General features: G+C 49.0%; 2 protein-coding genes across 2 annotated transcripts; one reads left to right on the forward strand and one right to left on the reverse strand.

Moving 5' to 3' along the window:
- The first annotated feature begins 2,755 nt into the window (after positions 1-2,755).
- LOC120701874 (zinc finger BED domain-containing protein RICESLEEPER 2-like) lies at positions 2,756-4,273 on the forward strand. Its single transcript, XM_039985682.1, has 2 exons — positions 2,756-3,490; positions 4,259-4,273. Exons 1-2 carry the CDS (start codon positions 2,756-2,758, stop codon positions 4,271-4,273), a joined length of 750 nt encoding a protein of 249 aa, XP_039841616.1.
- A 1,104-nt stretch (positions 4,274-5,377) lies between these two features.
- On the reverse strand, positions 5,378-14,595 carry LOC120703076 (beta-1,3-galactosyltransferase GALT1-like). The gene is made up of 8 exons (XM_039987083.1): positions 14,137-14,595; positions 12,183-13,241; positions 11,695-11,930; positions 11,206-11,487; positions 10,641-10,769; positions 10,384-10,563; positions 6,289-6,396; positions 5,378-6,086 (listed from the first exon to the last, which is right to left on the reverse strand). Exons 2-8 carry the CDS (start codon positions 12,949-12,951, stop codon positions 5,877-5,879), a joined length of 1,914 nt encoding a protein of 637 aa, XP_039843017.1. The 5' UTR covers positions 12,952-13,241; positions 14,137-14,595; the 3' UTR covers positions 5,378-5,876.
- Between the last annotated feature and the right edge of the window lie 1,323 nt (positions 14,596-15,918).

Here is a 15,918-nt window from a genome sequence, read left to right on the forward strand (position 1 = left end):
GACAAATAAGATATAGAATTTACTATGTAAATTCATAGCCTTGTATTTAACATTGATCTTGTAAAGATTCATAAAAACTAAACCTCAAATTTATCATATATATTCTCAAATAATAGATATAAAAATTCGAATACGGATCGGATACGGATACAAATCTTTTTTCACCTTTTTAATTGTAGGGAGCAAATAATACATAAACAAATTTATACAAAATTTTATTCTTATGTGTAATAATATGCTTGATAATATAAAAAAAGATTAGCATAAAATTTTAAGCATATCTATTTTAAAATATCAAATTTGTTCTAAGAATTCGGATGTTTAGATCCATCCTTACTTACGCGAGATCCGGAGCACCAGAGTTTGGCGGCGGCGACGGCGAGGAGGATGACAACGAGAAGAGGATGCTACATCGTCTGTGCAAGATCGAGACGATGGGTCTAGATGGTCGTTCCGTCTGCTAGTGCCGGCCCCGCACCCCGGCCTTCACCCTCTGGGGCTCCGAGCTACTCACCAGAGCTCGGGAAGAGGAGAGGAGAGGACGAGAGGGTGAGAGACTGAGAGGCGAGAGTGCGAGAGCGAGACAAGCGGCGGCCGGCGGAGGGAGAGAAATGATTAGGGTTAGGGTTAGGAGGGGGGAACAGCCGGTGCCGGGCCTTATATAGCCCTCCCCCCAACGGTCAGATCGCCCCAAACGGGCAGATCCAACGGTCCAAGGGGGCGCGTGGGGGAGAATGGCGCCGGGCCAGACGGGCCGCCGTCGTGCCAAACGGGTCGAGGCCGTGCCTCCCCGTGCTGTGCCGCGGGCCGAGATCGCGGCCCAGGCACGGCCCGGCCTCTGGCACGGGCACGACACGGGCCCGCGGGGTAACAGGCCGGGCCGGGTCAGTGCCGTGCTTTTTCGAACCGGGCCCGTGCCGGCCCGTTTGGCCAACTATAGCAGCGGGAGCCGCCGCCTTTCTCTCCATCTCCATGATTAGGGATGCAAGCGGGACGGGCTTTGCCGCAAGCCCACGCCGCGAGCCTGTTTAATGCCTCAATTGGGCCCGCATAGTTTAAGCGGCGTTATGCGGCGGCCCAACGGGGCCCAGCGGCGCCGCAAAGCCCGCAAGAAATGGAGTCACGGAGAGGAGTAGGGATCGGGAATCTCAGGAAGAGGTGCCGCCTCCGCTGCCGTCCAGTCGCTGGCTCGCTGCTTGACCCGCCCGTCCTGGCCGCCTCCACGCGCGCCTCTTCCTCCCGGCGGCGGCGCCATCCGGTCCTGCTCGACCTCGCGGACTTCCACCATGAGTGCCGCCGAAGCTCCCTCAGCCGCGGTGGACAGCTGCAAGGAGCCCGTCCACCCGCACTCCGATGTCGTGCTCACGCCCGACCAAGGAGACCCTGCCCTTGTCTCCTTGGACAGAGGCAAGGTCAAGATCTTCATTCCATACTTCCATGCTCCTTGTGTCTCCCTTTTCCCCATTTGCTCCTCTTGCTCTTTCGATCCGGCTGATCCAATCTGGGGTGCTCGCGTATGATTCTAGACGGCGGGGCTCTATAGCGCTAACGTGCACGACAGGGCATTCGTACACCCTGGCTCGGGCCTCGGCGCCGACGACACCGACCACATCACGCGAAGGTGAGGCGGGTTTTTCTTGTTGTTCTTGTTCCAGCCTTGTTACGTACCTTGCTTTGCATCCGATTTGTGGATCCATTATGAAAACAGAGCGCTGATTTGTTGCTGTAAACAATGTATACTGAATTTGGGTTGCAGGGGGCGCAAGATCAAGGAGAACATGCTCCTCCACAAGAAACAAAAGGACATATCTGAGTTTGGCAAGAGGGTAAAGGTGCTACGACCTGCACACCAAGGCTCCTCCACAGCTGCCACTACTGCCACTGCTGGACATTAGGGAAGCCCCTCCATGGTAATTTCTAAAACGCTCTTGGCACATCTTCTCTTTTTTCACATTGTAAAATATGGAAAGATTTTGATGCTATATATGATGGTGACTCAATTGCTGAAGCTCAGTGTATGCATTGCCAAAAAATAATCAAAGTCGCACGTGAAGTTGGCACAAGCACTTGCCTTAAGCATTTGCGTACTTGTGAGGCAAAAGCAAGGGTGGATCAAATGCTCAATCAAATGAACTCTGATGATCTATCCTCACTCAGTGCATCATTAAAAGACTGGAAATTTGATCAGGAAAAATCTTGGCAAGAATTAGCTTATCTAATTGTTGTCCATTCACTACCTTTTAGCCTTGTTGAGTATCCAAGGTTCAGGAGTTTTGTGAACAGTCTTAATCCATGCTTCGAACATATTTCAAGAACCACAATCAAGTCATATTGCATGGGTACATATGAGAAAGGGAAGTCTGAATTACTCGAGGTGTTGAAAAGTTCAACTTCTAGAGTATCACTCACTGAAGATTTATGGACGTCCAAGCAAACCTTAGGCTACTTGTGTGTTACCTGTCATTTTATAAGAAATTGGAAACTTCATAAAATGGTTATAAAGTTTGGTACTGTAGAAACACCTCATGATGGCAGAAATTTGTTTAATGCAATGCTGAAGTGCTTGAATGAGCGGAGCATCAAAGATAAGGTCTTTTCAATCACCCTAGATAATGCTTCTGTAAACAACAACTTTGTGAGCACTTTGAGAGAAAACCTAGTAGCCAAGTGTTTGCTGCCAAGTAAAGGCACAATGTTTCATTGCCGATGTACCGCCCACATCTTAAATCTGATAGTTCAAGAAGGTTTGCTGGCCATGAGCAATGCTGTCACAAGTATTAGAGACAGTGCAAAGTATGTGAAGAGCTCACAAGGACGTAAGCAAAGCTTCGAGAAGATGATTAAAGAAGTGGGGATATCTTGTGATAAACGACCGCCACTTGATGTTCCGACGCGGTGGAATTCCACTTATCACATGCTCAAGTGTGCTTTGGAATATGAGAGTGCATTTGAAGCTCTAACCCGTGAGGACAGTCAGTATGTGCATGAGCCTTTAGTTGAGGAATGGAAGATGGCCAAAAAGCTTTGTGACATCTTGAAGACATTTTGTGATGCTACTGAAGTACTCTCGGGTTCCAACTATCCTACTGCAAGCTGTATTTTTGATCAGTTTTGGGAGGTCAAGCTATTGTTGGAAAAGGAGTCCTCAAATGCAGATGTTATGATTGCAGCCATGATACATAAGATGAAAGAAAAACTTCAGAAATACTGGGATATATGCTTCTTGCAAATATGTGTTCCAGTCATCTTGGACCCTAGATTTAAGTTGGGATTTCTTAAGTTTCGTCTAAGCAAATGTTTTGGTGAAACATCACAATACTTCCCTATAGTTGAGAGGACATTTCGAGATCTCTTCGATGAATATAACTCACAATCAAGTGACTGTACTCAAGATCATGCAAATTCGGTTGGTAGTGTTGAAACCAATGTTGATAGAAGCAACCCTTGGGCAGATTGGAGCTTACACCAGAACTTGAGCCAAATGAGAAGGGTGAGTGAACTCGACAAGTATTTGGAAGCAGAAACAGTCCCTACAAATGCTCCTTTTGACATTCTGCAATATTGGAAGACTTCTTGCACTACATATCCCATACTTGCACGTATGGCACGAGATATGCTAGCTGTTCCAGCATCAACGGTAGCATCGGAATCGGCATTTTCTAGTGGAGAGAAAGTTATCAGTGCCTATAGAAGTAGGTTGACTAGCAAGACAGTGGAAGCATTGATTTGTCTCCAAGATTGGATCAGGGGGAAGGGTGTGTTTGGTCTACTATATGTATTGTGATGTCTTCCGTGTGTGCTAATATGTTTACTCCTTGCCTAATCCATTTCAATTATTTCAGACTGTAATATCACCCATGATGAAATAGCTGGATACTTAATTGGAGATGAAAAGGATGACGAGGATGATTTAGGAGTCGTAGACCCATGAGCATTGAACTGCAATATTTTTACTCTGATCTTACTACAAGGTACTGGTGTTTATAATACGTGTCTACATAATCTCTGAATATACTGGTGTTCAGTCTTTTGTGTTCAGTCTGTCTGTATTCTAGTGGTAGCTAGTAAAATATTGAGTTACAAATCATTTTATTTATGAAATATTTATGATAGTTCAGAAAGATTTGCCTATCTCTGAATTGTTTTCTGGTGCTCCTTGTGAGTCAGTATCTGGAGGATGTATGTTGCTTGCAAGTAGGTTTTCCTTAAACTGACTGATCATGCTGAATGTTACAATCTGAATGCCTTTTTTCTTCAGATTGCAGCTAGGTGATTGATGTCACAAAGGAGAGTTCAAAAAGTTCATCATCTCTTTGGTGGCCAGTTGCTTATGATTTGATACTACACGTAGGAGCATATAGTCTATTAACAGTGCTAAAATATCTCTCATGAGATTACTAGTAGTTCAAACGGCACTCTTTGTAATATGTTTACAAACAGCATGGCTGTACCGTTGTGGATTCAAATTTTCAGTTTCTGGTAATCCCAAAAAGCTCAATAAGGATACATCTGGGATGAGCTTGATTTTTGAAAGAAGCAAATGCATGGTCTATGAATGGAGAAGCATCAAGAGGAACCGAGTGGAAATTGATTGTACATTTTTCTGTAATTCGTTTGAGCTGAATCTGCAGAAAGGTGTATGGTCCGAAGTTCTGAACCAATGAATAATTTACAACGTTTCTGATTACCTGAACTTGCTACTGGAAATAGAGTTTTTGTCATATTAAAAAACCAAAAGAATAGCTAAATGCCAACTTGAGCTGTGGGTTGTCGCGTCGCTCTGCCAAACTGATGTGACGGGAAGCACGCGGGCTGCCGCAATACACCGCATAAATGATGCGGCGGCATGCAGGCTGCCGCGTTGCTCCGCAAAATTGATCGCGGCGCCTGCCGCCCCGCTTGCATCCCTATCCATAACTATCGCGGGACTCGGGAGGGCAACGACAGACGATACGCCGGGTACTACTACACAACAGCAACAGCTTCGCGTTGGTCTAAGTTTTGTTTCGATGTCGGCTCGTCTCAAGTTTTTTTTTTTTTGAGTTTCTTTCGAGAGGGAGAGGGGATGAGGCCGTACAAGTTCCGGGAACAGAGTGGGCCCTTACTTTGTTTGGGCTCAATTTGGATGAAAAGTACGGCCCAGGAAGACATTTTCGTTCTGAGCCCGCAATACTGCTGACTTTTTTTTTTAGGATGCAATACTGCTGGCCTGGGCGAGCTACTTTGCCTGCGCGGCTGCGCGCACGGCATGGCATCCTGTTTGTTGGAATTCTGAAGGGATCGGGCAATCGGGAGGGAACAGTTATCCTTTGAAAAACTTGAATGTGATGTAATAATAATCATATCTTAATCACTACCAATTTGAATATTTCCAGAATGAATTATAAAGGGGACTGTCATTGTATAACTTCAAAATTTTCAGGTGTGGAGGGACACAGAGTGGATTATATAAGAGACATAGCCGTCACATAGATTTACACCGGATGCAAAATGCATTCCGTTCAAAGAATGGTTACACTGCCTCTCGATCTATCCTAACAAGTAACGAGATAACCTGCCGCTCCTGTATCCCTACATTCTAACAGATATTCTACAAGTAGCCACACTGTAAATAAAAGCAAGCAATACCCTCCTACCTACGCCAAAACCAGATGTGGCCTATCATAGTCTACAATGCGTATTCCCTAGTTAGACTTGAAATTCTTCCGACTGTGAACAAACTAAACTGGAAGATATCCAAAACTTTGTAGCCTTCCAGTTCTGCACGTCCTTATAGAATTGGGATGTGTCAAGATTGTCATAGCGCGAAGGCTTGGGTTCAGGCAACGGCCAACAGCAGCCACCGTAGGATGAAGGGCTGCTTTCCGTTAGCTCTGTCACTCTTTGCAACATGTTCCTCGTTTTGTTTTCTGAAATTTGTCCCAGAGGCACATCATATCCCTTGGTTCTTGGTAGTGGGCAATCACATACCCATCCTCACAGCCTTCGACCAAGATCCTCCCATCATTCTCATACTTGACATCCAAGCCATCCTTCTTCATCTCATTGATCCATATCCCCATTGCGACATCCTCCAGCTTGAACATCTGTAAGAGTCAAGATGACACATTATAGTTAGTAGAGGTAGAAATAAGCAGCTAATAAAGCTAGGCATTTTTTTAGATACTGAGTAGATCCTGGTATTTTGATGTTTGAGTTTAAATGCTATCCAAACAGAAGCAACTAAACCTTCATAATTACTCCATACAACAGCACAAAAGGAAAATTTCACAGAAGTTTGGACAGTACCTTTAACTCCCCCCTCTTGTGCTTCCTGTAAACTTCCTTTGCTATATCCTGTGAAACAATGTATCCTGGTCCATGTGCCCATGGAGGATAACTCTCCTCAGGCCATTCCTACTCAAAGTAAAGATTAATTACAACACTTGACTCACCAAAGAAATGGCAGTAACAGGGAAATTAGATTATAGAAAATAGCAGCAGAAGTAGTGCATGCCTAAAAAAAACAGTTGTGCCGAAGAAGAAAGTAAAAAACTGTTTGACGAGATTTTGTGCAATTATTTTAAAATATAATTTTCATAATCTTTGACTTTATACATAGGACATGTGAAGCTAGCCCCAAGAGCATGCAGAGTTCCGAGCATGCACGTACGCATATGACAAGCCTATGCATCTACGTCTGCAGTTCCGGCACGTGTATACAGGCCGTGTACACGTACTCAAACCCGGTACGATATACAGGTGGAGGAACGGCTGTCTGGCCGGGCCCGCGCGACAGCCGGCGTGGCCAGGAAGGTTCTAGAAGCATCGAGACTTCCCGAACACTTTCGCCGTGACAGCAACTCGGTGCATCGGCCCGTAACAAAACGAGACAAGTCTACGTGTAAGCAAGCCGGATGAAAATGCACGTGCACGCATCCTTAGCTTCTTATTAGCTTGTCACGCACGTGTGCTAGAGGGTTTTCTTGATCAGGTCCACGATGCAACGAATCCGGTGGACGGGATGCTTATCTCGCCGAGCAGATAAGGCCTGCGGATATCTCTCAACAAACGAAGGCGGCGCCGGATGAAAACCTAGCAAGCAGCGCGTCACCCTAATCCCTGGCTATATAAAGGCATGTGCGCCTCCCTCACAGGGGCTTCCTTTCCTGGATGGGAGGGGAGGGCGGCTGAAGGAGCCAGGGGCGAGAAGCGCCCCCAGCCCATCTCCATCGGAGATGCAGACGACGCCGCGCACATCTTGCTCGCCGTGACGAGTAGAGGCAGGCGCGCTCGTCCATCTTCGTTCAAGCCGCGCGCCGGAGTCAAGGGATCGCCTGCCGTCGTCGAGCTCGCCGGCGCTCGGAGTTGCCGGAGACGTGCTCATCCCCTCTGCATCCCTCATCGTCAACAAGGGAATCACGTCCGCCTACACCTTCGTCTTCCTGGTCGGGCCCGCAAGTCTGCACTACGCCGGCGACGACCTCGCCAGCCATCGTCTTCGTCTTCCTCGTCGTCTGCACCAAGCCGGTGGCGACCCTTGTCCTCTCGCCATCCTCAGCCTCATCATCTGCCGTCGGCAAGGAGCCGGAGTCGGCAGCCGCGCCGGCGCCGAGCAGAGGTCGAGAAGCAAGTCGAAGGAGTGGAGGAGAAGGCCATGACGCCCGGTTCGTCTTCGGAGGCGCGGCAGACCCCAAGCTGGTGATGAAGCATCGGCCGGCGACAACACCACGCCGCATCGTCAAGCCCGGCTGCCGATCAACGACGACGGCGCCGCGAGGACACTGAGACGGCCGGCGACGACACCACGCCGCATCGTCAAGCCTGGCTGCCGACCAACGACGATGGCGCCGCGAGGACACTGAGACGACTGGCGGCGACACCACACTACGCGTCGAGGTCCGGCTACCGAACCAGTGACAACGGCGTCGCCACGAAGTTACTGAAGCCCGGCCACCGCACCGACAATGACGTCGAAGCGCCGGCGCTGCACGCCAAGCCGGCGTCGAGGATGACGACATCGCTGCTGCGTCGACCATCACGGAGATGCCAGGATGAGACGGCGACGACTCCATGATGAAGGGCTATCGCGAGACGCCTATACACCGACGGCTCGAGAAGTCGCATGGAGCCGAAGAGATAATCTGCACCGCTGTGCGCACAAGTCTGTGTGTGTATTTGTCAGAAACGCACGTATGGCTAGCAAGCTAGCTAGCTACATGCGCATGTATGTATAAGAGCATTCATTTACAGGAGAATGCACGTAGGTGTGCCCACCCATGTACATGTTGATGTCTCGCCATTCGTCTACGATCAACCGCTACGACGTCGACTCGCCGGTCCAGCTTGCCGACTCTACATCGACAGCCACCTCAGCTCGGCTGCCGGCGGCACCCCTCTACATCGACAACCACCTCAGCTCGGCTGCCGGCGGAGTGGCGCGGCACCCCTCATCATCGACGGCCACCTCAGCTCGGCTGCCGGTGGAGCGGCGTCATCGACCACCTTCTCATCATCGACGGCACCATCGTGGCTGGCGCTGCACATCCAGCACCGACTTGACGATGACGCTGCCGTGGAGACGCCGAGGCGCGGCGCGGCGAGACTAGCGCTTCACGTTCAAGCCCGGCATCAACCGACAACTATGCCGCCACGAAGACGCCGAGGTGCGACACCGGCACGACCGGCCCTTCACGTTCAAGCCCGGCATCGACCGACAACTACGCCGCCACGAAGACATCGAAGTGCGTGCCGGCACGACCGGCGTTTCACGCTCAAGCCCGGCATCGACCCGACGACTACACCACCACGAAGACGCTGAGGCCAGAGGCATGACCGACGCTGCCCGTTCAAACCGGCGCCGACCATATGACGTCGTCGCCGTGAAGATGCCAGGATGAGGCGACGCTGATGGCAGGCTGCCGCAAGATGCCGTCACGCGCCGACGACCTGAGGAGCCGCGCGGAGCAGCCGGAGGATCTGCACCTCGGCGCCTGGATGTGCGCTCACATGCGAGATCATGTACAGCGCGCACAAGTGCACATGTACGAGAAGCTAGCAAGCCACACAAGCATACGTGCGCCTCCACAAGAAGCAACAAGCTAGTGCATCTCCATGTAGATGCCTTGCCATCTCTTTGAGGATCAGCTAGCGTCTCAACGACCCGACTCAACCACGCATCGTCACCCCACTGCGACCTCGCCAGGCCCACACTGGCGAGGCGGACGATTAAGCTGATGTTCCAGTTGCGCTACACCAACTCCGTCTACGCGACGTCCGACACCGGCGAGCTAGACGGCACAGGCGAGCGGGCAGCGTTGATGCTCCAACCACGCCACACATGCTCATGGGTTGGTGACATTCCCTTCCGCTTCATCGACTCGATCCAGCTCGTCGGCTCTGCATCGACTACCCACCTCTACGACTACGATGCCATTCGAGACCGATGAGGCCGGACGACTCAGGTGGGGCGCCGCTGATGTCCCAGTGCCGTTGCACCAGCTCATGGACCGACGAGGCCATGGATGACATCGACGCCATCTACACCACCACCACCACCACACATGCTCATGGGTTGATGTGACCCTCTTCATCAACAACATCGACTACCTCGACCACGACTAAGCTGCCACGACATCGACTCGGTCCAGCTTCAAGTCTTCTCCAAGCATCTTCAATCTACCACGACTACCACGCCGTTCGAGACCGACGAGGCCGAATGACACGGGCGGGTGCTGCTGATGCTGCAGCTGCGCTACACCGGCTCATGGACACCGACGAGGCCATGGATGACGCCGACGCCCACCTCTACACCACCACCATCATCATGCATGGAGAATGCGAAGCGAAGACCGAAGACGATGACCACACGACAGCTTAATCGGAGGTACTCCGGCAAGCTAGTCTTGCGGAGGTAATTAACCGGGTGCTTTCCGAGGCCCCGGGAACCAGAAGACCACTTTCGCCCAAGTCAGATCTGCCCTACGGCGCCAGGCTATGGAGCGCACACTTGTACACGGGAACCTGTATTTGTATTTTCAAAATATGAATAAAGCTTGTGTTCTCTATCTTTGTTTCTTTTGTGTATTTTCTATATACACTGGCACGCCCGCATCTCTTTATTTTCCACGCAGAGAAAATCCTTTGTGATTTTTCTCTCAAAACAAAAACAAGCCTTAATTCATGCTTAAAAAGTATGCAGCCATGCGGCGACTAGCTTTTACATTCACTCTCACATCCTCCCACGATTAATTACTGGACGCTTATGTAAAGAAGTGATTATGGACAAATTTAAATAAATTCATTCTTTCTAGCGTGCACATGAAATGTAGAGCCTGTCTACTCTATGTGCTTACCAATTGCATAATCTCTCGATATAAGAATATATAGTTTAACACAACTTACCTTAGGGGTTATGTACCATTTGCTATATGGATCTCGATGAGGCTGAGAATCTGAATTGACACGACCATACAGAAGTCCATGGCTGATATTTACTCGGTCTAGGGAAGAAAGTATTTCATCCACTCGAACAAAAGCATCGTCATCTGTTTTCATCACATACTTGGCTGACAATACATCTGTCTGTAAAGAATAATTGCTTAGAAAATGCACACACGTGCCCTCTAAATTAAATAAAACACATAATAAATTATACATACACCATAGATGCAGATCGCTATGGTCTTCCAGAGAATCAGGCTATAGTAATCCACAAATGGCATCAACTGGATGTCTCCATATGTCCGTGCTTCATTCCAGAGTTCTTCATTCACCACTTCATTTTTGTGCTTTTAAAAATGGAAGGAAAATGAGTACAGAGTAGACTGAAGTTGGGAGCGCTAACTCAAACTAGTAAAGGGGTGAAAACCATAATGTTGATTTACTGTTCAAAAACAGTACTGATGAAAGAGTATATTGTGATAATTTGCAAGCGACTACAAAAAGAATGCCATGAACAAAGACAGAAATACCGTCAATGGAATGGTAATCTCATGCATAAGATGTATGCAATTGATAATGATGATGCACTGAACATATTGTTTAGGATGTATTAACATGAGTGACGCCTTCTGTGCTGTTGTCCTTCTACATACACAATTTGTCTCATGCTGTCATGCATACATTACTTCTAAGCATAGAACCATAACAAAACACAATGCTGCAGCTACTATATGGCCAAATTACTATGATATATCTGTCCTCTTATCAAATTTCCATTCTTACCAGGCCAACAAAGAATCGGACTGCAACTTTTGCTGAGTGGACAACATCATATTGCATCCAAGTTCTGCGAACTGCCATCCGGCGTTTGAAATTGTTTGCTGTAGAGAAGACCCCTACAAAAAGATCAACAAATTTATCTATAGGCACGGGTGGAGCCTTCAATGTTTCCAAGTCCATGACATGCTCAAAGTCCTCAGTTGTAGGCAGACCACTTGCTATCACAGAGAGCAGTTTAATGTCTCCTGCAATTCTTACTTCACCAACAAATCCGGGTTCCAAATCCTGGATAGATCGATGTACAAAGTGTAAAAATAATGACAAAATAAAACACCCATAACAAATTGTGATATCGCTACAATAGAGCATAGGCAATTAAAATAGTTTCATATCGGTGTGTATGAGAAAAAAAAATTTAAGCATGAATTGAAATCATTGACTATACATTGCTATAGGACGAAAGGCATGATGGATTACTTGTGCAAGACTTACCTCTCGGAACGCAAAGGAAGTGATATGTTTGCCATCTACTGTCATATGAATCCCATGTGCTCCAACGCGAAGAATTGCTACAGCAAGATATCCTTGTTTGAAGGGGAAATATTTTCTAGGTTCTGCACTCATTTTCCTTGCAGGTGGCATGGATGAAACATTAGAACGAAACTTAGAGGCCAAGATTTCTTTCTGCTCCTTGCCTACCATGCCACTACATTTTTCTAGATCATCCACTGTAAAACAAGAGAAGGCAAAGAACCAATGTCAATCCTGAGACCAGGATTAAATATATTCACGCAGACGACAAACCATTTTGTTGAAAAAACCATGAAGGAAAAAACCATATTAAATAATATTTTCATCTCATTTTATTTGTAGATTCCTAGCTTTGATACTGCAACAAGTGGATATGAGTATATTGATATTTTACTAGGTCTTACTCATACGTAATGAAATACTCATACATAGGCAAGTAAGATAAGTACCATTTGCACTGTCCTTAGCATCCGATTCAGAAGATGGGCAGCGATCTTCAGAACCCCAATCATCAGCTACAGTCCATGTATTTTGGACTATTACAGGATCTTCTGTAAGTTTATCACCAAGAAGACGGACATTATAATGAAGCACAATGGGAGGGTCTGGTTCGCCAGGAACTGCAGCTCCAGTTAACTCTATCTTAAAATTACCCAGAAGACTACCAGGAGTACCGATGATAGTTATTGAAGAGCCCTGAATCAATCCACAGGGGATCTTTAAAGCAAACCTATCCCCTAACCTCGTGGCATTCATTCTTCGGATAGAATATGGGCATTGTTTTCCTTTGTCCTTTTGCTGGGTGCTGCCATTAACAGAAGCAATTGAATCATCATATGCCAGGGCTGTATTTAGTTCTCTCCATGCAACTCCGGCTTCCTTGATTGCCTCTACTCCATCTGGTAGGATATGGGCATGAGATACTAGATTCCTCAAATGATTCCAAGAATGCAAAGACTGTAGTTCTTTATCAGAGAGATTTCTGGTAATGGAAAGGTTGGATGCCAAGAGTTTGGTAGATATTACTTCAGAAGAGTTCTGTGGATTCTGGATTGCAGGTGGGTTTGGAACATCTAACCAATGTAGTTCTGCTGTTCTGTTTTGCTGGAAGACATACTGAAGGGATTTTTCCGCGAGTGGACTATCTAATATCACATATCTTAACATCAAGATGATGAACAGAGATACTATGACAAAGCCACCATGCCATTTCTTCATCACTCAAAACCTTGTGACAAGTTGGTCCGGAGTTTGCATTCACTATGGCTTCACACTAAAGCATCGCACAATTTCAGAAAGGAAAAAAATCAGAACAAAACCATCCGATCAGAAAGTTGAAGAATTCCTGCTGAACTGTCACCCAGTTGTGGTATGCTCCAACAACTACTTCAAAGTAACCAAACGTTCCCAGGTGTATCCTGAAAGCTTTATAACCACAGGGAAGCGTAGCAGCAAGACTTGAGGCAGGTAGGTGTGCCAGAAACCACCAAACAAGAATGAACTTTATCCTGTTAAGAAGAAGGTGCACGCTCATTAATGTTGTCACACTGCACTTTTGAGATGCTGATTGCGTAACAGCATTCAATCGCGCATACAAGGCTAAGGTTTAATAACGCGCCATGTGTGTATAGTAGGATTCCAAGCCTGCGTATATGTGTACTCGCTTGTATACATACCAGAATCTATCACAAATGACGTACTCACAAAACCCACGGCTAGAGACTCATCAGCGATGCACTTCAATTCGACTACCAAATGGGGAAAATTAAGGTTGACTACGAATCGAATCACATCAACAATAAAAAGATAAAAAAAATATTGAGGAAAAATCTGATACAGAAGCAAAATTATCAGAAAACTGTGAGATGGGATCGCGCCTACCAATAACCGAGCTATATGTGTCTGTGGAGAGGAGAAAATTTGAGCATGACAGTGCACCAAACAGGTGATGCTCAACCTATGCAGATCACGAGAAGCTTCAGACACAGAATCACAAAACAGTGGAGGGAGAAGCAATTACAGGGAGGGGGAAAACACCAGTTTACATTTCGCAAAAAAAAAACAGAAAAATAGACGCCGCGAATCTAGCGCCACCCCACAAACCCCACCGACAGTCCTTCCGGAGTTTTTTTTTTTAATTTTTTTTTACTGCTAGAAAAGTAGGAAAGAGCACCAGTTCCTTTGGAAATGCGCAGATCACGATAACAATCCCCACGAAATCTGGCGCACGCCGCAAGCGAGATCAGGGGGGCGAAGCAGACAGCAGCAAGCTCGCGAGCACGCGCACCCCGAATTCCACGCGGCAGCGGCATCCCCCCCCCCCCACCCCGGCACAGGTCGCTCCCCACCTCGCAATGCGACTCGACGCCCGCAGAGCACAAGCCCAATGCCAGAGCCACTCACCAGGAATTCCCGCCGCCGCCGCCGCCGCCGCCGCCGCTCGGCCACCCGAAGGCCCCAGCGCAGCCTAGCGGAGGCCGCCCTCGCGCGCGCGAGCGAGCGGCGGACCCTCCAGACGAGTCCCGCCCACGCCCAGCCCGCCGCCGCGGGCGCCGGAGCGAGGAGGAGCTAGCGAGCGGCGAGGCTAGTCGGAGAAGCCGCGCGGCCGAGGAGGGCGGGGCGGGCGGGAGGGGCCGAGGGAGCGAGGGCAGAAGCGCAGCGCAGCGCAGGGGAAGCGAAGCGAAGCCGAAGCCGAAGCCTCGAGGGCTGTGTGAAGGAGGCTGGCTGCTTCAGGTTGACGCCACGAACCCGCCGGGCCGTCGGCGTCCGGTGTCGCGGGGTCGAGGGCTCGTCGGGCCGGGCGCGCCTCTCTTTTCCCTCCTGCCGACTTGCCGTGGCGGGGAAGAGAAGAGTCGTCGCGGACTCGCGGTCGTGTGTGGGGGTGGGGTGGGTTGGTGTGCGCAGCGGCCGGGTCGGGTCGGGTCGACGGCTGCTCGCTGATGCGGCCGCGCGGCGCGGGGCTGGGAATCTGGCTCGGTCGCGTGCTGCGGCCTGGCTGAGCGAGCGAGCGGGGCGGGTTCTTTCTCGGTCGGAGGGAGAGCAGAGCGGCGCCGGAGCCGGGCGGGCAGGGGACCCGCGTTTGGGGGGCCGAGCCATCTTTTTGTTCCGGCAATCGTCTGTGCCAGTCACGCTGCGGCAGTGCCCCCTCGCGGGCCAACGATGCCCCTGTTTTCCCGGAGAGTAGTCTGGCGGATGAACTGCCGCACAGGATGCAGATTTGGTACCGTGACAACGGGTTTGGGTTTGGGGTTCAAAATTGGCACCAAAGCAGGAGATTTGGCACTCTTAAACCTCTCAAAACCTGTCGAAAGAGCCCAAAGTAACAACGAATGTTCACTTGACACTGGAACTTCTTTAAACACAACCTGTCGGGGGAGAGAGAAATCTAAGATTTAATTTTAAAGATATTCCGCATCGGTCGTGGTTGTAATGAGTATTTTTTAATGAAAATAGCAAGAGCTCTACTCCCTCAGTTCTATGAAAGTGCAATCTTGAGTTTGAAAAAAAATCCCACAAACAACGCAATTCTAGATATTGGATCTCAATTAACTAACTAATTAAGTAGTCAGATTTGAATTGCATGCCAAAACTAACTATATGTGGCAAACAATTGAGGGCACTCGGTCTTTTTACGCCACCACTAATCTGTCTGAAAAAAAATCTAGAATTGTATTTTTATGGCACGAGTGCGACATCCCGAAAATCTATCAAAATTAAATAACGCGCTAAAATATTTTTTTTCCAAAACTTTTCATCGTTGAGCTCAAAATCCTCCTAAAACCCTGAACCCTAGTTCCCGGAATCTTTCTCTGTTCCAAACGTCCGATTTCCAACCCCCGACCCCTCTCCCTGTGGCCTCGTCCGCACGTGCACGTGACCGCTGAGTGTGGCCGACCGACCCCGCGGTCGCCGCCGCCATCAGCGCCGGCGCGAGACTCTATCTCTCTTTCCCCTTTTTTCTTTTTCATTTTCCCTTTTTTTCCATTTTCTTTTTCCTCTCCCTCTCTCTCCCCTTCCTCCCTCCCTTCTCTGCCGCGCACCGCGCGCCCCGAACGCTGCTCAGCCGCCGCCGCCCTTGGCCCACGCGGATGCGCGCGCGCCCGCCCCGTCCGGCTGCCTGCCCGCGCGTGCACACCTCCCCCTGGCCCGCACCCCACCATGCCAAGCGCCCCGCGGCCTCCCTCT

Source organism: Panicum virgatum, chromosome 4K (genome assembly GCF_016808335.1).
Source record: "Panicum virgatum strain AP13 chromosome 4K, P.virgatum_v5, whole genome shotgun sequence".
NCBI lineage: Eukaryota > Viridiplantae > Streptophyta > Magnoliopsida > Poales > Poaceae > Panicum > Panicum virgatum.

Excerpts from the sequence above, each read along its gene's own strand:
- LOC120703076 (XM_039987083.1), bottom strand. The coding sequence starts at position 12,951 with ATGAAGAAATGGCATGGTGGCTTTGTCATAGTATCTCTGTTCATCATC. Across the intron at positions 11,488-11,694 it reads CTTCCTTTGCGTTCCGAGAG|GATTTGGAACCCGGATTTGT; the intron begins GTAAGTCTTGCA and ends CGATCTATCCAG. Across the intron at positions 10,770-11,205 it reads TCCGATTCTTTGTTGGCCTG|CACAAAAATGAAGTGGTGAA; the intron begins GTAAGAATGGAA and ends CATTTTTAAAAG.
- LOC120701874 (XM_039985682.1), top strand. The coding sequence starts at position 2,756 with ATGAGCAATGCTGTCACAAGTATTAGAGACAGTGCAAAGTATGTGAAG.